Source organism: Pyricularia grisea, assembly GCF_004355905.1.
Source record: "Pyricularia grisea strain NI907 chromosome Unknown Pyricularia_grisea_NI907_Scaffold_4, whole genome shotgun sequence".
Lineage (NCBI taxonomy): Eukaryota > Fungi > Ascomycota > Sordariomycetes > Magnaporthales > Pyriculariaceae > Pyricularia > Pyricularia grisea.
Window position 1 is genome coordinate 2586146 of NW_022156718.1, and position 22505 is coordinate 2608650.

Sequence of the window (22505 nt, forward strand, 5' to 3'; positions counted from 1 at the left end):
ATTAGCCATGGTCTATTCAAACCCGGTAGCTGTCTCCCGTGGGGGGCGTGTGTCTCTTTAACGTTGCGGCATATACAATGACACCAACCGACATTGCGAAAAAAGCCGGAATGACCACTTACATGGCTTGGGGATCATGTGAGGGAGACTGCTGCATGACTAGGCCCTGCATCCCGCTGTCTAACCTGTCCAAGATACGTCTTCCGCGCAGGGATCCAAACAGATGTGTAGTGGTGGATAAATTGGGCGTCCCCAGCTGGGCCGTACGACTAACGCACCCAAGAGGGCCAAGGCTGTATCTGTACTTTGACTTCTGTAACAGCTTAGCTGCGGTTGGTTCCTCAACCAAGCCCCAGCATTTCTTTGGTGGAATAAATGTCCCGACTCAGTACTAACACTAGCAAGTACCGGCTCAAGGAAGCCCAATTGCCAGGGCTTCAAGCCAGGGGGTGGGGGCGTGTGTTGGGCTGTTGGGGCTTGATTGACACTTTGTGGTAGAAAAAAAGATTAAAGGGTCGAAGCTAGACGAGGCGGCCTGGGTAGGGAACAGCAAACACTACAAAGTACAGCATCACCGTACTCCCTATCCCAAGCGAACAATCTTGTACCCGCCTCCTTTTTATCAGCTGGTCGTCACGATCATAGGTGAACCAACATGTGGCTCCTTGGCTTGTAAAAGGAAACCTTGGCCGTTGAGTTGTCATGGGGCGTATCTACAGTAAATGCTAGTGCCAAACATGTTGACCGTTTTCCCAGGGCAAAGAGTCATCTCTGCTGTTAAGATCTGGGTGAGTGTGGATTTGCGGCGCTTATTGTGTATTCAAATGTATGAGCTGTTCAGGTCGTCAGATGCCTAATGCAAGTTACCCCTTTTGGAAATACAGAAATGTAATTTACCTACATATATTAATGTCTCCTCAACGGTGAGTCACTTGCGACTTTAAAGGGTCGATTGCTCCTAGCCTGGCCGACTTACTCCCGAATAGGGCGGTTGTCTGTGACCCGGTATTCACAAAATAATGTGTATAGGTTGAATCGCTCGGAAGACGCAGATATTTTCCTTGTATTAGTGTTTTCGAAGGCATATGTATCCAAGCCCATTAAAAGGCAAAAAAGGATACAATATTATAATCATTACAAAGTGCGGTGACAGCATCGGATAGAATTTGAGACTATATTGCAACATCATAAAGTTTATGTGCCAGTTTATACATCACTCCTGTCCTGCTGGTTACAAGTATAACAGCCTGCACAACCGCTTTCTGGGGATAAGCTGACCTCTACACAAACCCCATCTGCAACAGCCGGTTCCCAAATTCGATAAGATAGTAATCAAGATATACCAGCCCATGGTCCCAGTACTGGTGTCTATCCGATTTGTTCCTGTTGGCAGTGGCATGCTTGACGATGGCCTCAAAAGTCTTGCCCTCCTTGACGTCTCGAACCTTGAACTGATCTCCTCCCTCAACCGCAGAAAATGTAGCCTTGTCACGCGAAAGACACAAATCCAAAGTGTCATCAACAATATCGACCGCGGCCTCGTAGTAACGCTGAGCGAGGTTGTGCCTACCCTGCCCGGCCAGCGCCTGCGATAGAACCAACAGCCCGTTTGCTGCAATGACGCCGGCTGAGGCATCCCGCAGCGGCCCGGCCTCGGTGGCCTCGGGGTCAAAGGGCGCATCAAAATCCCACAACGGCACCCATTTCCCCTTGGTCCGGCCATCCTCCCCGCCGTCGGCAACAGGCCGGTACACGCACAGCGGGGCCGTGTCAAGCCGGTACAGGAAGTACTCGGCCAACCCGCACGCGGCGTCGAGGAACTCCTGGTCCCTGGTCCAGACAAAAGTCTGCGCGAACCCGAGGATGCCCCAGGCCTGGCCGCGGGTCCACGTCGAATCGGCCGCGTAGCCCTGCGCGGTCCTGCGCTCCTTGACCTCACCGGTCCGGGGGTCCAGGTTGACGACGTGACAGGTGCTGTAGAGCTCGCCCGTGTAGGCGCCCGGGCCCCAGCAGCCGCCCGTCTCGGTCCGGAAGAGCGTCTTCTTCACGGTGCGGGCGTGCGCGGTGGCGGCGTCGGCCAGACTGCCGTCGCCCGTGTGCGCGGCCGCGTAGTAGAGCAGGTCGAGGTTGCACATGCTGTCAACGATGACTAGGAAGTCGTCTTCGAGGCTGCTGATGTCCACACCGTGCTGGACAAGCCGGTCCCAGGAGCGGATGGCACCGACAGCGGCGTTGAACCGGGTGTGCAGGCCCCGGGCGGCAGTCAGAACCGAATCCAGGGCGCTGGTGTCGTGCAGGAGTTCCCAGCGCCGACGCATAGAGGGCTGGATCATGAAGGACATGTCATGGGTGTCCGTACGAGTGGCCGTCTCGTGGAGAGGCTCGGACCATTTCTTTCCCAGACTTTCCAGGTGCATGATGAGTGGTGCAATGGGTATCTGCTTCTGTGCATCACCGTCTCCAGGGGATGACAGATTCAGGCTCCCGGGCCAGCGGACGGCGCGCTCAAGCAGAGCATAGATTTGGCCGGGAAAGAAGCCACATGTCCAAAAGTCCTTGTCGCGCAACTCCCACCTACCGTTTGCCGAAGGGCCAGACTGCAAGACATACTCAGGGTATTTTGTGGGCGGGTCATTATTGTCCTCAAGAGAAGCTGTTGCAGTGCGCACCACTTTGGCAACAATGTTGTCCGAGTAGAGCTCTGTCAGACGACGGGACGTAGATTTTGGGGTTGCTGCCATGGTGAGGGGTTGACAAAGAATAGACGCAGATATTGAGGAGGATGTCGCGGGTTTGCGATAGGATAAGAAGTCACATTGGATGGATTGATTGCATGACGAAAGGAATGAGGGGCTACAAGGTAGCTGCCTATATAGGATACATGTGCGTGGTATTTGTTCCATTATTGATAGGTAGCTTACATACGGACCTACCTACCTAGGTACCTACAATATGTGCCCACCACTTCAGGGGTTCATCTTCGTCATTGGGTACGACTTACCTAAAGGGAAAGAGCAAAGTAGAGGAATTAGATGAGTTGGCGATGAGGCAAGCAAGGCAAGGTAATGAGTGAGTGGAGTTGGTGTGGCTCCTGGATCCACCCCCGCAGTGCAGTCCCGCAATTTGATTCGACAGTATTTTGTTCGAATGGGCGACATGGCTTTTTGGATCAATTCAGTCGCGCGACAGTCGCGATTCTTTGAATTTTTCCCTAGCAACCAAACCTCTCACTCATCACTTACTCAAACATTCACTTAAATCAGCTTGGAGTCCGGCCATTTCAATCCACCTTTTTTTTTTTTTTACGTGAATGCCCTAGCAATACGCAAGATCTGTAAAACTTTACTATTCTTTGCTGCTGTTTCCAAGATTTCTCGCATTAGAGTCCACTCTTGGGAAAGTGTAGGATTATTTGGCATGTACACCAAGTAACTTGCTTACTGGTTTAGGAAGTGTCCAAACACTCAAGTAAACTGATAGCACCACACAACAAAGGAGTCAACCCTCATAATATGTCTCCAACTCCCGGATCCAAACGACAAAGGAAACCTGCACCTGGAATCTCACGCGAGGATTCGGATGACGAACTCGGAGACGAGGATCTTCCGTGGGAATGGATATATGACGATGATGGTCTCCAAAAGCGCCAGCAGGAGGATGGTGCTGAGGCAGATGATGGAACCACGCCTCGCAAACGGAAACGGACACAGCAGAGCCGGAGTGGACCAAAGATTGTCGGTGCGCGTATGGGCAGCTTCGAGTGTCGCATAGGAGACACAGTACTCCTCAAAGCCGAGGGAGGGTCCAATGAGGCCTGGGTCGGCATCATCTGTGAATTTGTTGAGGAGGACGGTGATGAGGGTGACAAGGCTGCTCACTTTTTGTGGTTCTCTACTGAAAGGGAGATTCGAAATAAAGAGAAGAAACGGATGGACTTTCTGCCGGTAAGATTAACTGTTCACAGTCCAAGCATCATGTCCTTGAATGAGGATTTGTTAGTTTGGTTTACTAACTTGGATCACTAAAGAACGAACTGTATGTCTCACCATCATGGGATGTCAACCCGCTCGCTGCAATAAACGGCAAGGCTATAGTCATGTCACAGACGGCTTTCCTAAAAAAGTACCCCAACGGCAAGGTTCCTCGGAGCTCAAAAGACTTTGGCAAAGTCTTTGTATGCCGCCGGGGTTGCAACACCCGCACAGCTAGCTATACAGATGAATTTGTGTGGGAAGACATCTACCGCGGGACTGAAGCCGACGTACTGAGTCTGGGCGAGCGTATCAAGACGGAGACCAAAGCTACTCGTGCTCGCCGAAAGACGAAGGCGCCGTCCCTAGATGTCTACGAGTTTCGCGATGATAACGATGGGGACGAAGATAGAACTCTGGCCAAGCTTCAAAGAACACCAAAGAAGCCCCGAACTGGCCTTGCCACCGCTGTGACTCCCAGCAAAGGTGGCCGCACTCCCAGCAAGCCAGCAACGCCGTCTTCTCACCGGCGGATAGTGGTCAAGAAGCACCTCGAGTTCACTCCATTGGCTACACGTACCCTCTCACCCGCCCATCACCAGAACTCACCTTTCCAGCTGGCCCGTGCCCAATTGCACGTCGCTTCGGTGCCGACCAGTCTACCCTGCCGAGAGGCCGAGTTCAGTGAGGTCTACTCGCACCTCGAAGCCGCCATCACTGACGGCACCGGCTCGTGCATTTACATCTCGGGCACTCCAGGCACGGGCAAGACGGCAACGGTGCGCGAGGTGGTTGCCTCGCTAGACCACGCGGTCCGGAATGATGAGCTCGACGACTTCATCTTCGTCGAGATCAACGGCATGAAGGTCTCGGACCCGCACCAGGCTTACTCGCTCCTGTGGGAGGCGCTTAAAGGGCAACGGGTCAGCCCAGCGCAGGCGCTGGACCTGCTTGAGAGGGAGTTTAGTAATCCAAGCCCTAGGCGTGTTCCCTGTGTCGTGCTCATGGACGAGCTTGATCAGCTTGTCACCAAGAACCAAGGTGTCATGTACAATTTTTTCAACTGGCCTGGGCTTAGACACAGTCGGCTTATTGTGCTGGCTGTTGCCAACACCATGGACCTGCCAGAGAGGACGCTGAGCAACAAGATCAGCAGTCGACTTGGTAAGTTTACATATTCTTTCTTTGTGACAACTATGCTGTATTGTCAAGAACTGATTCTAAACCCATCCTCCGTTATATAGGCTTAACCCGCATCACCTTCCCTGGATACACCCACGAGCAACTGATGAAGATCATTCAGTCTCGACTCGAAGGTGTACCTGGCAATATCGTCGAGCCCGACGCTATCCAGTTCGCTTCGCGCAAGGTGGCAGCCGTGAGCGGCGACGCCCGCCGAGCCCTGGATATATGCCGGCGGGCCGTCGAGCTGGCCGAGGCCGAGGCGCGCGGCAAGGACGACGACGAGACGCCCGACACCCCCAGCAAGCGAAAACAAAAACAACAATCCACGGCGGCAGACGACGACGCAGCCGCCAAGAAGAAGAGGCGCGGCGCCGGGCGCGTCACCATCGACACGATCCGACGCGCCATCGCCGAGGCCACGTCGTCGCCGCTGCAGCAGTACCTCCGCGCGCTGCCCTTCTCGTCGCGGCTCCTCCTCGCCGCGCTGCTGGTGCGGGTGACGCGCACCGGCCTGGCCGAGAGCACCTACGGCGACGTCCTCGAGGAGATGCAGCGCGCCGTCAAGTTCGCCTCGGGCAGTCGGCAGGTTGAGCTGCTGGACCGCCGGAGGGTTGACGCCGCGGGCCGGTACGTCGCGGATCCGGCGGCCGCCGCGTCGGAGGACGGTGGCGGATGGGTGAGCACCAGCGCCAAGAAGAAGAAGGATCAGGTCATGCACCGGCTTGCTGGGTTGAGCCTAGCGGCGGTCGAGCTGACGGGGGCCGGGATCGTGAACTTGGAGGCGCAGAGGGCCGAGAGGCCGAGCAAGATACGGTTGGCTGTCGGTGATGAGGAGGTCAGGCTTGCGTTTAGGGATGATCCTGAGATTAGGGCTTTGGGGCTTGTACTTTAAACTAACAGAATATCTTTTGTTTTTGTTTACCTTGTTTTTCTGATCTACCTAGACTACATAATCACTATAGAAACACCATCAATAGAAAGGAAAGCCTAGGGGCTGGCATAAGGAATCTACTCTTTTAAGAACAATAGTCAGATCGAAATCCATACTGCTTGGATGAAACTTGTCCAAGCGAGCAGCCGATGCAGTTTGATACCGCGGGCTTCACGGGTTGGCAAGCGTTTCGAAGGCATGCCCTGCGTGGCCAATGTCGCAGTGCTCACCTGATAAGTGGCGACAAGGGGCTGATCTCAGAGGACTGGCCGCTAATATGGTGGCGCGGGATATGATTTCTTCACTGGATGTCTGCTCTTTTTCTGTCTTGCGTATTCTCAAACTGTTTTATTTCGTGACCTCTACATGCGGCCCAGAGCAGGGCCGGCCACAACGAGAGGGAGACTACAAACAAATTCCCACATGGTTTTCGCATCAGAATGATTTGTTGGAAAACAGTCAGCGTGGGGTGCGAAGTGATGCAGAGAAAACTCCTTGGGTAGTTGCTAATAGGCAGAATAGTTTGGGGAAGACCACCCAGACTGAGAAGAGATGCCGCCCTTGGTGCTAAATTGTGGTGGCCATAAACAGTCTTCAAGCCGAGAGTATCTTCATGGTCAACCATAAGAGCGGCTACGTGGTATAACGGTCATTATTGCTGCCTTCCAAAATCGTGCAACTGCACTATGCCGTTAGCAGCAGACGCGGGTTCGACTCCCGCCGTAGTCAACTACGGTACCACCAACATGGCATCTTCTTTTTTTTTGCCGATTTTTGCTCCGAACTTGCTCCACTTAGATCCCAAAACCTATCCAGTGTGGCTGGCCTCTTAATTTTATTGTGTTTTCTTTTCGACTATCATCACCCGCCAAGCAGTGTATGTCAGCCAAGTGGTACATTTATGGAACAGACTTCCATCAACGAGTAGGGGAGAAACAACCAAAGCGACTCGTTGTCTTTTGGTAGAATTTGGATAGGCAAGAGAATTATCTGCACACCTTCAGTCCATTGCCGGTGGTATATATGCCACTGAGGCTCGACGGGAAACCCAAGACACCTGATCTCCTCACTTTGTCGATCTGACGCAATTTTCTTTTTGGAAATTTACAAAGGTACATGAATAGTAGCATCAAGTAGGCACGTAGTGATGCCCTACAAATCAAACAGTTTCTTTCGCAACGGTCGGTGCGCAAAAAGTATGACACTTGTACATATTAGACTCTGACTGTATATAAGTGTTATACATCTGATGATACTCTTAGAACTTCCTTCTACCCAATGTGGGCTTCCAATCGAGTGGATGTGTCTCCGGTGTTGCCTCCATGTCCTCTTTCCATATCTTAATGGTCTTGTCAGCCTCTCCGCAAATGAGACGGCTGCCGGATTGATCAAAGGTAGACGTAAAGATGCCCGACTCGGCCTGAAGCGAACCGGGTTGGGCAGTCGTGTCTAGCGACTGGAAGCGGTGACCAGTCTTCCAATCCCAGAAGCTCATGGAGCCATTGTCGGCACCTGAGAAGAAGACGTTCTGGTCGTTGACCGACAGTGTGTTGATGATGGCGTTGTGCCCCTCAAAATTCTGCATAAATGCACCCTCGGGACACTTCCATTGCTTGATGGAGCCGGCGCTTCCCGAGGCAAAGGTAAACTCTGTCGGATGGGTGGCTAGCGCGCGCACGCCCTTCTTGTGGTGGGTGAGCACTCCCATGGTCTTGCCAGCGGCAAGATCCCACATGCGCACCGTCGAGTCCAGACTACCAGTGATGACTTGCGGATCCGCCTCCTGGCATACCAGCTCCGATACGGTGCCAGTGTGTCCGCTCAGCACGTGGATGTTGCTACGAGTGCGCATATCCCAAACACGGGCCACACCATCACGTCCACCAGTGACGAGAACGTCGAGGGTCGGATGCAAAGCAAGCGTGTATACACCACTCAGATGACCGTGGTAGTGCCTGATGACTTTGTTCGTCTCCAAGTCCCAACACTTGACCATCTTGTCCTCGGCGCAAGAGAAAAGGTAGGGATGGCGGGGCGACACGGCCAAGCCGCGCACAGTCGAGATGTGACCAGTCAGGGTCAACCTCAGCCGCCCGCTCGCCAAATCCCAGATCTTGATTGTGCGGTCGCCAGCACCGCTGGCAAACCACTTATTGTCGGGTTCGACTGCGAGGGCCCGCACCCAACCCAGGTGTCCCGAGATGACACGCATCAACTTCCACGGTCTGTGCCATTCGGGCTTGAGCTGCATGTTGAGCTCTTGCGCCCGTGCCAGAGTGAGCTGCTGCCCAATCACCGGTGGCCCCCTATCATTCTGTTTCTGTTGTTGTTGTTGTTGTTGCTGTTGCTGTCCGCCTTGTCCTTCCGTGCCCGTGCCGCGCCCCTTGAGGACGAGTGCACTCGACTGCGCGGCACCAGTCCCGTTCTGTGACCTATTCGCTCCCCGTGTCGGAATGCCCTCTATCAACTTCCGCGACTTCTCCTCATCGGGAGTGTCTGCCGGCGGACCTGCTGCTGCCGCCTTCCTCGCTCCCGGCTTTTTCCTTCCTCCCGCAGCGGCTGCTTGTCTTGCTGCCAGAGCTGGCGGCAGCTCCCTGAGGTCTGCATACTCGGAATTGAAGCGCAAGGCTAATGTGTCCCTGTCGAGATCGCCATCGGTCGGTGTCGCCGGGTCGACCAACTTTATGCGCTTGCGACTTGTGGGGTCGGTGAAGATGTCCCTTGTCTGCTTTGCGTTCTTGATGATGAGAGCCTGCAGCGCAGCGTCGGCTGGGCCCTCGACCGAGTCTTGAGCCATCTTGCTGATGCCGGCGCAGGTTATGCTGTGACCGGTGGCCAGCAATCCAATTACCACAGTGCTGTAATCTGAAAATTTCGATGGACTCTGGCTGACTGGGGGTCTATGGCTGATGGCGGGGGATTTGATGTGTCTGAGGCACTTTTGGTTCGACAATGGGATGGTATTGATGAAACTGATGGATGAGGTCTTTTAATGGTGGTTCGCGACGCGCGCGTGTGACGACTCTTGCAGCTCAGCAAGTATCTAAATTTTGGCTTAGCTTAGCTTTCCGGGGTTTGGGTGGCTACATACCGTGTACTTTACAGTGTGGAAACAGTCTAACAGCTACTTCACCCCTCGCCTGCCTGAAATGGAGCAGTAGCTCTCTGCCTGCCTCAAGTCACCACTGATCTGGTTCGCAACTTTGCACTTGAATTAATTCGAAAATCAGATCGAAATTTGCTTTTGACCAGGCTGCTCCCAGGAGTATCACATTTCCCTCTTCTGTCTTCATCCACGCACAACACAAGCAAGCCTGAAAACCATGGACAGTGAGAACAAGTTCGCGATCCACGCAGCTTGTCGTGAGGGAAGGTGTAAGTGAGGTCACGCATGCAGAAATAGCCTGAGGCTTCTTTCATATTCCATTTGCACCAACAACGGTTGGTTGGCTAACTTGACAAGTATCGTAGACGCCGCGGTTGAGTCTCTTCTCAATGTAAGCAACTACTATCATTGGAACGCATGATTCCATATTTGCCTTTTACTTCTTTCAAAGCACTGGAACAACTGTTGAGTCGGTTTCTCGGCCCTGGATTGTTATTGACTTGCTCCAACTTCAAACTCAAGGTGGACCCCAAGCTAGCAAACAGGAAAGACGACGATGGAAGACTACCTATCCACTGGGCCGTGTCGTCAAACCAGTTTGAGATTGCAAATCTCCTGGTATCTCAGAAGAATTTCGATCCGGATGTACAGGACGACAGCGGCTGGACCCCATTGATGATCGCAGTGAGCATCAAGGATGGCGAGAAGTTAGTAGATCTGCTGCTGAGCAAAGGGGCAGATGTTAATGAGAAGAGTGAGAAATCCGTCCTTCTACTGTCTCATTCGTCTGCCTGGCTTATACGAAGTACTCGTACACTATTGAATGAGAAATCAAAATAACTAACATTGGTCTTTTTTACGCTCAAGACAACAGTGGTCAGGTAAGAAGCAGCAAGACCGAAGACGGGACTGTCCTGTTGCTAATATGACAACTAAATCTCTTGTCCGGTGAAAACAAAAGACTGCTTTACACTTTGCAGCCTCCAAAAACAACCTCGACGTTGCCCGAAAGCTCCTCGATCAGAAACCTCCCGCCTCCGCCCGGGTGCGTGACCGCCGGGGCCAGTATGCTCTCCACCGCGCCGCCGCCGTGGGCTCTACTCCGATGGTGAACCTGCTCATCGGCCAGGGGAAGAGTCCGCTGAATGCGACCGACTCGGATGGACAGACTGCTCTGCATCATGCCATTGCCGAGGGTCACGGTATGTGCTTGGAATCTACGAGCCATTTTTTTTTTTTTTTTTTTTTTTTTTTTTTTTGAAATGATGAGATTCTCAGAGTGTGAAATGTAGCGAATAACAGATCTAACCGTATCAAAATTAAAATCAGGAGATACGGCTGTGGCTCTGCTCAAGGCTGGTGCCGAAACAGATAAGAAGGACGCAGATGGAAACCTCGCCATAGACTTAGCGCCTGATAGGGAAGTCCGCAAGTACATTGAACAGGTTGCGGAACGGGAAGGCGTCGACCTTCCAAGTGGATCATCGGCTTGAGTCGACAAGACCTAGCAAAGTGAGGAAAGAAGGGAACCCCAAGGAATTAACCGAGAATAAAAGGTAAAGACCAAGAAGCGAAGCTCGATTAAATCACAATATAAAATGCACCACACGTAAATCTAGTTCAAGACAAGCGGGTGAAAATGGCCACAAGCAAGAGAGAAAAAAAATGCGGCTAATATGCCCCTTTTTATCCCATAAAATCCACGAAATGCCAGTCTCCTTCAAGAAACCTCACTTGTGTGTCCGGTCTATCAGATCTCTGTACATGGCCTTGACGTCCTGAACGTCCGCCTTGAGCTCCTCCACCTCCTCGCTCTTCTCGCCCAGCAGTTCGAGGGTGGTCTCGTACCGCTGGTTGACAGCCGCGACTTCTGCCTCTAGCGCAGCGACGCGGTCCTTAGCCGAGCGGCCGGCCTCGGCCTCGCGCATCAGCGCCACGATCTCTGCGCGGGCCTCGTCGCGCTGCTTGGACATGCGGCTGAGCTCCTCGCGCGCCTTGACCTTTTCGTTCTCGAGCCGGCGCACCTGCGCGCTCATGCGCTCGACCAGCTGCACCGTCGGCCCGGCCCCGGCCGTGCTCACCGATACCATGTCCTGCATCACCTGGTGCGTCGACGCCGCCGCCTCGGTCGGCTCGTACTCGGGCAGCTGGTCCATCGAGACGCTGAACTGCGTCGCCGGCGTCTGCAGGCCCGGCGGCCCGCTCGATGCCGCTATCGATGGCCTGTGTGCCTGCTGAGGGATCCACGGACTAGCCGACGGGCGTCGTCCGGCCGTAGATGGGCGGTAGCTGCTCTCCCCCACGCCGTCGCCGTTGCTCGACGGTGCGGATGGCTTCCGAAGCTTGCCGAGCATGTTTTGAAAGCCGAGGACGTCTGAGCTCCAGTTCCTATTTGGAGGCGTAAGTACGGGCGATTCTGGGCGGCTAGTCGTCCTAAAAGGCGCATTGGGAGGCGGTAGATCTTCCAGCCAGTCACGTTGATCGGCTGACACGCTACGTTCGGCTTGCTTTTGCTCTTCTTTCCAGAGAGCCTTCTGCTTCTCAAACTCTTTCTTCGCCTCGACCAGTGCAGCCTCGGCCTGTTCAGCGCGCTTCTCGAGAGCTTTTATCTGGCTCTTATATGACTCAATGTCATCCTGTACCGTGGGTAAGCTTGAACGGGCCTCTTCTAGCTCCTCCTCGTTACGTTTCGCTCGAAGAGCCTAGGCAATCAACGTGTTAGCCACTGTTGCTGTAGTAGATATGGTCCAATCACAAGAGAAACAATCCCAACTTACAGCTTCTCGAGCCTTCTTCCTCATGTCAGACTCCCGTTGTAGTGCCTCATCCCGCTCCCTCTCCAGGTTCGTTATCCTGCCCAGCAGCGTAGCTTCTATGCCCTGCCAGTTCTCGCTAGCGATGGCGTACTGCGTTTGCAGTGTCTCGATCTGTCTCAGCAGCTTCGCCTGGGAGTCGCCCACGGCGCCCGAAGACGCCTCCTCGGCGCGGGCTCGCATGGCTTCGAGCTTACCCTCGAGCGCCTGCGCCTCGGCCTTGAGCTCGGCCTCGACCACGCGCGCGCGTTCGTTGGCCCTCTCGAGCTTTTCCTGCAGATCGCTGGCTTGCGCCTTTGCGCGGTCTGCCGCCAGCGTCTTCTCCACTTTGAGAGCCGCCACCTCGTCCTCGAGATCTTGGGCACGTCTCCTCTCCCTCTCCAGGGCCTGGTCGGTCGCTTTTGCGTTTTGTGCTTCCGCGGCGTCTTGAGCCTGCTGTAACTGTGACTTTAAATCGGCTATTGTGGAATCTTTGGATGCGGACTCGGCTCGTAGACTGTTGATGTCTTTTTGCAGCTGGCCTATCCTCTTCAGAGATTCCTCATGGAACTTCTCAAGGTCGTTGGCCCGCCGCCCCTGCCTCCTGAGGGATTCCGCTTCTGCGTCCGCTTTGCTGCGCGCCGCCTTGAGCTCGTTCATCTCCTTCTCGTCCTCTGTAATCTTGGCACGGAGCTTCTTCAGGATGGTGCGGTGCTTCTGCTCCGTCACTCCGAGCTTCTTGCCTTCCTCCATGAGCAGCGCTATCTGTTGGTCCTTCTCGGCCAACTTCTTCTCCAGGCTGCCGGGGGGCGCCGCCTGAATCGCCTTCTTGGCTGCTTCGGCTGCTTCTCGCGCCAGGTACTGTAGCTTTGCCTGAAGAGCATCAATCTTTTCGACGTATTCGTGGATCTCTTCTTGGTTTTGCCTTTGCGCGTCGGCCGAGGTTGAGTCTGGCTGCTGATCGAGACTTGTCCTGGTGTCGGGGGTCATGGAATCTTGCACTTCAGGCTTTGCGGTCTCAACAGTCGTTTCCGTTGCTGTCGTTTCTTGCGCCGGTGTTGAAGATTCCGTAGACAGCCTTGGAGCAGCCTCGGGCACAGTCGATCCTCCAAGCTTTTCTTCATCTTCTTTCTCCTCAGCTTGAGCCTCAATTCCCTCAGCTTCTGCTACAGGCTTCGTTTCGGCATTTGTAACTTCCACAGACGGGCGCTTGGTGACATCAAGCGATGTACGCGGGGAGGAGGTGCTTCCTGGTCCTTTCTGGCCCACAATTGAGCTCGAGTCGACGCTGTCTATGGAGGCGCGAGCAGGCACATCGATGCTTTGGCGTGGACTTGATGTCGCGGAATGTTTGGCGGACGATGTGTCCGGCTTCTGGGCGGCTGCGGCATTTTTGGCAGCGACAGCCCTCGCAAGTCTCTCCTGTAGTCGATCGGGCTTTCGGTTCGTGGATGCGGATCTAGATGGTGCTGTAGGACGCTTCCGTGTCAGCAATTGGGTTGCTACAAGCGACTAATCTCGCTCTTGATGGTGTGCCGAAGCACCCGTACGTCACATAACAACATCGCAGATGGTCAAGGCGCCCGGGCTTACTTGGACTCGGTTTTGTGGACGAAGACGTCTCAGAAGCAGGAGCCGCCGCAGGTGATGCCGCGGGGGCCGTGTCGGAAGCCCCCGTCGTTTGTTGAGCAGTAGCAGCGGCTTGTGCGGGCTTGTTACTGTTCTTGTTGGCGTCCGTCTCTTCGGCGAGAATGGTGTCGAGCCGGGCTTCTAGTCCGGTGACGGCCGACTGGAGATATGAACCCCATCTGCCCGCCATCGCTTTTGGGATTGGGATGGATTTCCAATGGCGCGGGCCCTACGTAATTCTGCTTCAACTACCTAGCCACCACCAACCAAGCTCAACCAGGAGAACGAAGCTAGTCAGGGCCGAAATCGACACTTTCGATACATACTGCTATCGCCGCTTTTGGTTTGTCGGTTTGTGAGCTCGACTTTGGTGGTGCCAAAAGGTCGAGTAATAACCCGTGGGAAAGCAAGCTGTAAACGTCGGGGGGATTCGGCGTCGGGCGATGTGGTCCAAACTTTGACAGATGCAGATGCAGAAAAATGTTCGTTCGCCCTCCGTCCAATCACGCAAAACAAATGATTTGTTGTAACCTCGTCAAGGTATGGGGAACCTTGATGGCAGTAGACCTTTTTTTGCCAAAAATTTCCTCAAATTCAATGATAATTTATCTCGGCTACTTGGCTGAGGATATAATCATGCAAGCTTTCATTCGCAGCAGCAGCATCAAGCTGATAAAACGTGGCTTGATTCCAGCGAGACTGGGAGCTGAGCTTATATCAACAGCCTTTCCCCCCCAAATCGCCAAGTGACGCGTTTTCTGCCCCATGTTCCACGAGTTTAGTTCCAGTATTCCGTCCGGTTTTACGACGGTTAAAGCAGTGTTTGCCGCGCGGTTTATAGTGGGGTTCAAACGTCAATCGACGAACCAACCAACTATTCTTTTTCTTGATGCCTACCTAGGTTAGTACCTAGGTACCCTACCTAGGTAATGTACATACAGTACCTGCTGTACAGTAGCGCCTAATTTTGAGGAGCGTTTTCAATTTGACCAATTGAAGCCTTGGCCAACTACAAAGTAACCGTACCTACCTTAGTCCCATTACCGCCCGCCTGGGTCAATTGATATGCACAGATGGTGCAGGTTGCATCATCGGAATAAATATAATTAACGATTACTTGGGGCTGCAGAACCAACAACCTCCCAAGTCAGTCTATACACGCTTTGTCCCGTCAGGATTCATAGGTCAATTCCTTGCCCCATGCTATAATACCAAAGTTATTGCAGACTTGACACATCCCACATCCCTACAGAAACCACCTATCTATAGACAATTTAAAAATTACCTTACAACATTTCACCCACAAAGCGGCACAGACAGCCGTGTTGCGTGGATATGTCGCTAACTGGATTTCACAGGCAACGCTTGTGATTGTGGGGAAACAAGAACCGTCATACCCAGGACCGTGGCCTTGGCCGAGCGGGTTTTCTCGCGGGTCACTCGGATAAGGAACTGGAACTAGATTTGTTTTTTTTTTTTTTTTTTTTTTTTTTTTTTTCCTTTGGATAATTCTCGCTACCTACTTTTGAGTTTCTTATTCTTACTTTTCTCTATCTTTTTTTTTTTCATATTTCCAAACTCAATAATTTGGGTGCGTTGTCATTTACTATCTATCATTTACACTTTTTGACGGGAACATTTATCCTGTTGAAAAGAAGCTACATCCCAGCCTGTTCTCTTTTCCCACAGGATTTGAGACCTCTGGGCAGGACCTGACTCGACTCAGCCACCAAAACTTACCTGTCTTGAAGTCTTTACCAAACGGCAATAACCCTGTCGATAATCTTGAGCCCCCTCCCAATTTAAACGTCTGGGACGCGTGTAACCTTTTTCTTTCCTGCGTGTCACGCATTAGGAATTTGTTACCAGACACCTTAATTCCTGCTCGTTTCATTGTTACGAAACTAGGTACACTTTGGTCCACAACCATAGTGGGTGGCAGTGTAACCACCTAGGGGACGCTGGTGTTCCACTGACTTGAGATTGTCGATCTGAGATATATCGTACCCTGTAAGCGTTGAATACAGCGATATATGGTGTCTCTTTCGGATATATGACATTGTGGTAGCAATTCGAAAACATGTCTTCGACATCGGCATCTCCATCTGGCTTCCCGCTTGGCTTCCCATACCGTCAAGAAAGGGATGGCGTTTGGGGAGAGCCGACTTCAACACTCAATTGGTGCGAGGAAGTAAGTGTTTTTTTTTTTTTTTTTTCGTTGTCATGTCAAACGCAGTAACCGTTTCTGGATATAAAAAAAAATCACTGACACAAACCTAGGACTATAATATTTCTCCATATGTTGCCGAATTCGTCAACACCTTCACCAACCTCATCTTCATCTGGCTCGGGGTCAAGGGAATCCGCAACTGCATCGCCAATGACTTCTCTTTGGCCCTCACCCTGAGTTTCGTCGGCTACGTCGTGATCGGGCTGGGCTCGATGGCCTTCCACGGCACGCTGTGGTACTCGATGCAGCTGGCTGACGAGCTGCCCATGATCTGGACGGTCTGCGTAATGGCTCAAGTCACCTTCTCGTACGGCAAGTCGAAAGCCTCGTCGATTCTTTTGGGTTTGGTATTCGCCGGGGTTGCTGCGTTTGTCACTGTAAGTAAAAAGAAAAATGCATTGCGATTTGGGACGTGCTAAAAGATGCATCTTCTGACGTTATGTTTCCCGACAAAAAGATTTACTACGTAACAAACAAAAACCCCGTATTCCACCAGGTTGCTTACGCCTCCATCACAATCGGGGTTGTAGTAGCGGGCGCGCTCTCTACCAAGTACGAGCTGGAGCCAGCTCTCAAGAAGAGAAGCCCTCTCCAGGCGGACAAGATCATGAAGCAAATGTGGACGTTGATGACACTGGGTAAGACCAAAATCCCCCTTTCAGTCATCTCAAATGACCACCCGGGTTTATAGTTCTATGCTAACCCCGATATAAAAAGGCGTTGGTCTGTTCCTTCTCGCATTTGCTATTTGGATGTACGACATCGTTTACTGCCACCATCTCGTGTCCTGGAGATCCCATATGCTTCTGCCCTGGTCCGTCGTGCTGGAAGGCCATGGTTGGTGGCACATTCTTACTGGTTTGGGAGGTACGTCTACTGTCTATTTTATGTGTTTGCTTCATTCTCTACGTACCTTTATACTAACTCCCTTGAAAAACTCACCCAGCGTACAATCTGATTGTTTGGCGTGTGTGGCTCAGCTGCTGCCTGGATGGCAAGGAGGATGCCTTTGAGCTGCGGAGGATAACCCTTTTGCGCGTGCCTGAGGTCGTCCCGATCGGGCATAAAACTAACGGCGTCAAATCACAAAAGCCAAAGCCAAAAACGACTTGAGCCTGTGCAAATTTGCTGGCTGGTGTTTTGGTTGAGTATATTAAGACCAAGAAAAGCAACTTGTGTTGCATAGTTAATTGGGTCGAAGGAAAACATGTGAATATCATGGCCAAAGCGATGTGGTTTGAGTCTTGGTATGTAACTCATAGCGGCTACCTTTTCTTCGCTGTAACTACAGCCAAAAAGAAATAATGCATATACATAGATCCACTGCTACCATTACTAGCACCCCAAAAAAAATCAACAATAATCTGTTTTTCAATGGTGTCATGATCATCTTGTTGATCAAGGCAGGCAGCACGATTAACTTAGCCGGAATCAAGACGGCGGGGATATTTCCATCGAAATAAGCAACTATAAAGTCAATTACCAAAAAAATATGTCTACCGAAGACCTGCCCTATGTGGAAATTGTTGCCCTGCGCAATGACGCCACGGCGAAAGATTTACCGTCGGCTTACTACCCAACGATGCGGGGACATCGGCAGGATGGGGTAACCTTGAGGGGTAGTCATGAACCGGCCGACTATGCGCACCACTCATCATACCTGACAGGCCGGGGACGATGCGACGTTCATGTCTTGGGTACCATCGACCGTCTTATACAGCCTTGAAGCGGGGATCAGCCTGACTTTGTATCAAAGTCCCCCGGGTGTCTAATATAAAGGCGGCCTGGATGAACCCTGGACAAGTCCTTTTTTTATCGTGAGCGATATCATGTGCTTTGTCCATCCGACAGCCCACTGTGCGATATATCGCATGAAAATTGGTCCCCCTTCATCCCCCCCTTAGCCAAAATGCCACGTCTCCTCGCCCTCGCAGCAACGTCTCTGACGGTCGTCGTCGCGACGCCGCCGATGGGCTGGAACAGCTACAACCATTACAACTGCCTCCCAACCGAGGACGACATCAAGCAGAGCGCGCAGGGGATAGTGGACCTGGGGTTCGCGGACCTGGGTTACAATATCGTGACAACCGACTGCGGATGGAACGGCAGGGACCGCGACGAGCAGGGCCGGCAGCAGTGGAACGCGACCCTGTTCCCGTCGGGCGGCAAGGCGCTCGGGGATTTCATCCACAGCCTGGGGCTCAAGTTTGGGCTCTACTCGGGTGCCGGGTACTTCCAGTGCGGCAGCACCGACTTGCCCGCGTCCTTGGGCTTTGAGGAGATTGACTCCAAGTCCTTTGCGGAATGGGGTGGCGATAGTCTGAAGTGAGTGTGCAGGAAAGAAATTCCTATGGAAAGAGAATTATAAGGGAAAGAGAGCTAACCTGGGAGCACAGATATGACAACTGCTATTCTACGTCCAGGACCGTGATGGTCGACTCGGACTCTGCCGAGGCCAAGAGCCCCGAGCGATTTTTGAAGATGGGCAAGCTACTCAAAGAGAGTGGTCGGCAAATCGACTACTTCTTGTGCCAATGGGGCATAGGCGAGAACGTGCCTGAGTGGTGAGTATACCAAAAGCAGTGATAGGAGCAGCGCCAAGATGACCGCAAGCGTTCATGGTCTAACATCAAGGGCTTGTTCCCGATGTCATCAACAGGGCAACGACAGTAGGAAAGAGCTGGAGGATGAGTAACGACATCTACAACGGCTGGCGCAGCATATGGCGCATCACCAACCAGGTCATCCCACACGCCAAGTACACTCGAGAGGGCTCATACGCAGACATGGACATGCTCACCGTCGGGCTCGGCGCCATGTCGTACGACGAGGAGCGTTTCCACTTTGGCATGTGGTCCATGATGAAGTCGCCGCTGCATATCGGCGCCCCCATCGACAAGAGCCTCACCCCACAGGCATCGCTCGACATCATGGCCAACAAGGAGGTCATCGCCATCAACCAGGACCCCCTGTCAGAGGCTGCACAGCTGGCCTTGCGCAACACCGAGGGCGAGTGGGACGTCTGGATCGGAAACCTCTCGGGAGACCGCAAGATCGTGGGCGTTGCAAACTGGCGAAACGAGAGCCAGAGTGTCGCGCTGGACCTCTCCTTCCTCGGGATTGGGTCCGCCGATGCTCGTGACGTCTGGGCCGCCTCGGACATTGGATCCATCTCTGGCACGCGTCAAGTTGAGTTGAAGGGCCATGAGCTCAAGCTTTTGATCCTGAGCAACGTCCAGAAGGCCACTGACGCCCCCTCGTCCGCTGGATACTACCCCGTCACGGCCGCCCAAATCACCGCTCCGGCAGTGCTGAGGTCCTGCGCTGACAGGGGCGCACAGGAGTGTCTTCCTGTGGGACAAAAGGTCGGCGAAATCAACGGGAACGCCAAGGTTGCGTTTGGGAACGTGACGGTGTCGGCGTCGGGCAAGAAGTACGTCGGAGTCGACTTCATCAACTACGACTATGCGTTCGGCACTGCCTGGGGCTGGGGTACCAACACCCGCAATATGACAATCAGCGTCAACGGCAACGCGGCCACAAGGTGGGCTTTCCCGCTGGCTGGCAACGACTGGTATGAGACGGGCAGGTTGACCATCGAGCTCGATGGGTTCAAGGCCGGCGAGAATGAGGTTGTGTTTGCGGCGCAGTCCAACTGGGGCTTTGCTCCTGATCTTGTTGGAATCGAAGTCTATGAGTAATTCTGCTCTGTCATCATAGTCTGGAATCCGTGCTGGAAAAGAAAGATACGAGGCTAACAGCATCCGTTACGCTGTAGAGTCATAAGTGCAGGTAATGGAATAATGTATCAGATCAGTATGGGTATTGCATTGCTTGTCTTTGTCGTTTTCTTGAGAAGCAAGCTATGAGCGTGTCACTGTTTTGTCTTGAGTCTTATCATCAAAGGAAAAAAAAAACCGTCGGGATAATTGCTAGGTTAAGCAGCGTAACAGTCGCGGTAATGAAAATTTGTGTGGCCAAAAATATGCTCAATTGCAATTAGTACAGTCAGACTGATTCATTTGAGGGAAAGAAAAGGAGTGTCTAATGTTTGGATGGGCTTCTGGATAGTCCCAAGAGCTGGATGGAGGGCACGAGTTCAGCTGTCGAGGAACCACCGAAATGCGGGGTCTTGACGTCTGGCGGGCTGCCTCGCTGGCAATTTTTGCGGCGGTCACTTGCTATCGCCATCTGACCCGACTTCAAGTATGCCATCCATACCAGACCAGACCATAACCTTCATCCAATAGACACACACGCTGCACTCGAAAGCACGAGAAACCGAGTTAGACAATCGTATCTGAACCTGTGACATCTTCGCACAAGTTGCCTCTACAAGCAGTCATTTCCTCCCAGGATGTCGATATCAAACGAGGCACTGCAAAAGGTCAGTCCAGTCAGTTCAGTGGACCATCCCACTAGCGACCACTCTTCTTTTTTTATTTTTCACGTTTTTTCCACCCCAAAATACACAGCCTCGCCGGCCGGACGTAACCGAGAGGCTGAGCCTCCGGCAGACAAAGCCAGCCCACCCAGGAAAAAATCAAACGATCGGGACGTACCGATGATGGCTACAAGGGTGTTTAATTGTTTATTGACTAGTGTTTATTTTTTTTCTATTTCTATAGTTGATCCAAGAGATCGAGCTCAAGTCGATCCAGGCGCAGCAGCAGATCAGTATGGTCCGCAGCCAACAAGCATCCAAGGCGCGTGAGATGAGGCTCGCCGAGTTGACACGGAGCGAGATATCTTCGCTGCCTACAGATACACCCGTGTACGAGGGTCTTGGTAAGATGTAAGTGTGATGATTGTTTTCGCTGTCGTTTTAATTTCTTCTATCCCTTGAAGATCAAATCCACAAAAAGAAGTGATTGCTGCAAATGTACTCATGCATCAATCCTACAAAGGTTCGTCTTGACGCCAGCGTCAGACCTAAACAACAAGCTTAGCAAGCAAGTCAAGGAGCTAGGAACGGACATAGAGAATCTGGGGAAGAGACTACACTATCTTGAGACGACGGCCAAGAATAGCCAAAGTCATATTGACCAAATCTTGAAGCGCGGCGATGCTTAGCTATCGATGTTCCTGAGCATTAAGGCATGGTCGGCTTGGCACTTGACAAAACGGAACATGAAGGCAGTGTGCATGTAGGTACTACAGTACAATGCGGGATCTGTGGGGTGGTCTGCACGAGCCTGAAATTAGACTATTCCCTTAACTCATCGTTGGTCTGAGGCCTTTCTACGCTCACACAGCTTTACCGTAGACTACCTAGGTACCTTAGGTACCTAGTCAGTCTATGATCAAATGAATGACACTCGGCTTGGTTGACGGTCCTCAGTTGATTGATATCCTCCCAATAGTTTTCCTTGTGCAAACGCTCCAACCTCGAATTTTGACGCCGCAATTAAATTGCGGAAATGGTCTGCACCAACGGCCGTTTCGGTTGCCGCTGGACCAAGCAGCCGGTGTCCCATAATATTGGTCGGATTGGCGCCAAATCTCTTCAGTCATTGATATGGTTATGGTGGACACAATATCAAACTGCTCCTACATAAACGAAGGGGGAATGAGAAAACAAAGTTTTCCGCAAGAAGCTAGAGCAAGGTAACAAAGACGCTAATGAGCCCTTGTAGACCTTCCGCGGCCTCTTCTGATAGCGCCCGTGTCAAGAAAGAACGTTATTTCAGGAAACTTGGTGTTTCGTAGTTGTCAACCTGTTGGTAATTATGGGCAGGTCTGCGTGCCGAGATTCTCCTCAATGCTCGTGCGCTCAATGCAGCTTCAAACGCCAAATTCCAAGGTAAGAGGATCCCTGAATCGAGTAACTTTACAGTGCGGGCACAGCTGAAGAAGCACGGTCGCTGATGAGCGCGTTCGAGATGGTTGAACCCTGTACTTCAACCAATATCTCCGAACCTGCCAAAACTGCTATAACAGTTCGTCCCATCAAGCGATCAATCTTTCAAGATGCATGCGTCCAGGATATTTACTATCCCGATATCAATCAATCGCGGTGTTTAAAGCTCTGCTCCAGGACCTTTGGAGCATTCTTGAGTCCAGACATAAAGGCCACTCGAGCCGACAGATTCTAAAATAATAATTGAGTTTGATACATCACTGCAACCTTAGATGGATTATTCCAGGTACCCAGCCAAGTCTCATCGCAGTTGGGTCCGCCAACGACTTTCCGCGATATGCCGAGCTCGGGAGCGAGTCGAGTATCCCCTGTCAAGTTGAGCCTCTTTGTACGTGGTAAAGCTATGGATTGGTCCAGGCTGAGCTGATGAAGCTAGCAGCTGATGTCTGACGAGCATATCTGTCTAGCGTATGTGTATGCTAGTCTAGCCTTTAGGCAGACAGCTATTTTCCTTTCGTCTTGTGGGGAAATGAGAAATGACCAATTTACACGTGGCGTCTGCCTATCCGTCGGCATTTTTGTGTTGTATTCTATTTCCAAAAGTAAAAATAAAAAATATAAAAACGAGATCAAACAAACTAGCTAATTGAAGTTCAAAGGAATCGTACAGCCTTCCCGCCATCAAACAAAGCAAATGTCTGGCTAAATGCTCTGATGGGACGGCAAAAGCAAGCCGTACAGGTGATGCTGTTGCGCATGATGTCGCTTACCTGAGAGACAAAAAAACTCCCACCCCCCCCC

General features: G+C 52.2%; 7 protein-coding genes across 7 annotated transcripts; 4 read left to right on the plus strand and 3 right to left on the minus strand.

The window, feature by feature from the left end:
• Positions 1-1280: 1280 nt before the first annotated feature.
• Positions 1281-2741, minus strand: PgNI_07469 (uncharacterized protein; the record flags this gene model as incomplete). Its single annotated transcript, XM_031127481.1, has 1 exon — positions 1281-2741. The coding sequence occupies one exon, from the start codon at positions 2739-2741 to the stop codon at positions 1281-1283; it is 1461 nt and encodes a 486-aa protein (XP_030981305.1).
• Positions 2742-3512: 771 nt separating this feature from the next.
• PgNI_07470 (uncharacterized protein) lies at positions 3513-6048 on the plus strand (the record flags this gene model as incomplete). Its single annotated transcript, XM_031127482.1, has 3 exons — positions 3513-3944; positions 4028-5135; positions 5216-6048. The coding sequence occupies 3 exons, from the start codon at positions 3513-3515 to the stop codon at positions 6046-6048; spliced, it is 2373 nt and encodes a 790-aa protein (XP_030981233.1).
• A 1297-nt stretch (positions 6049-7345) lies between these two features.
• Positions 7346-8884, minus strand: PgNI_07471 (uncharacterized protein; the record flags this gene model as incomplete). The annotated part of the gene is made up of 1 exon (XM_031127483.1): positions 7346-8884. One exon carries the CDS (start codon positions 8882-8884, stop codon positions 7346-7348), a length of 1539 nt encoding a protein of 512 aa, XP_030981463.1.
• Positions 8885-9306: 422 nt separating this feature from the next.
• On the plus strand, positions 9307-11128 carry PgNI_07472 (uncharacterized protein). Its single transcript, XM_031127484.1, has 6 exons — positions 9307-9462; positions 9559-9584; positions 9716-9947; positions 10061-10074; positions 10155-10395; positions 10523-11128. Exons 1-6 carry the CDS (start codon positions 9411-9413, stop codon positions 10684-10686), a joined length of 729 nt encoding a protein of 242 aa, XP_030981462.1. The 5' UTR covers positions 9307-9410; the 3' UTR covers positions 10687-11128.
• Positions 10924-14256, minus strand: PgNI_07473 (uncharacterized protein; the record flags this gene model as incomplete). The annotated part of the gene is made up of 3 exons (XM_031127485.1): positions 13579-14256; positions 11971-13454; positions 10924-11895 (listed from the first exon to the last, which is right to left on the minus strand). Exons 1-3 carry the CDS (start codon positions 13802-13804, stop codon positions 10924-10926), a joined length of 2682 nt encoding a protein of 893 aa, XP_030981461.1. The 5' UTR covers positions 13805-14256.
• A 1426-nt stretch (positions 14257-15682) lies between these two features.
• On the plus strand, positions 15683-16957 carry PgNI_07474 (uncharacterized protein; the record flags this gene model as incomplete). The annotated part of the gene is made up of 5 exons (XM_031127486.1): positions 15683-15805; positions 15895-16221; positions 16302-16482; positions 16562-16711; positions 16791-16957. Coding segments are annotated over 5 exons (948 nt in total), but the record flags the coding sequence as incomplete, so codon positions are not given.
• Positions 16958-17168: 211 nt separating this feature from the next.
• Positions 17169-21333, plus strand: PgNI_07475 (uncharacterized protein). The gene is made up of 5 exons (XM_031127487.1): positions 17169-18169; positions 18241-18408; positions 18504-20231; positions 20473-20639; positions 20752-21333. The coding sequence occupies exons 1-3, from the start codon at positions 17754-17756 to the stop codon at positions 19543-19545; spliced, it is 1626 nt and encodes a 541-aa protein (XP_030981237.1). The 5' UTR covers positions 17169-17753; the 3' UTR covers positions 19546-20231; positions 20473-20639; positions 20752-21333.
• Positions 21334-22505: the final 1172 nt, after the last annotated feature.

What these genes read in the sequence shown, in the direction of transcription:
- PgNI_07472 (XM_031127484.1), top strand. Translation starts at nt 9,411, where the DNA reads ATGGACAGTGAGAACAAGTTCGCGATCCACGCAGCTTGTCGTGAGGGA. An exon ending in AGCTTGTCGTGAGGGAAGGT is followed by an intron (nt 9,463 to 9,558) that starts GTAAGTGAGGTC and finishes CAAGTATCGTAG; the next exon opens with ACGCCGCGGTTGAGTCTCTT. An exon ending in CGGTTGAGTCTCTTCTCAAT is followed by an intron (nt 9,585 to 9,715) that starts GTAAGCAACTAC and finishes TTCAAACTCAAG; the next exon opens with GTGGACCCCAAGCTAGCAAA.
- PgNI_07475 (XM_031127487.1), top strand. Translation starts at nt 17,754, where the DNA reads ATGCCACGTCTCCTCGCCCTCGCAGCAACGTCTCTGACGGTCGTCGTC. An exon ending in TGGGGTGGCGATAGTCTGAA is followed by an intron (nt 18,170 to 18,240) that starts GTGAGTGTGCAG and finishes CTGGGAGCACAG; the next exon opens with ATATGACAACTGCTATTCTA. An exon ending in GGCGAGAACGTGCCTGAGTG is followed by an intron (nt 18,409 to 18,503) that starts GTGAGTATACCA and finishes TGTCATCAACAG; the next exon opens with GGCAACGACAGTAGGAAAGA.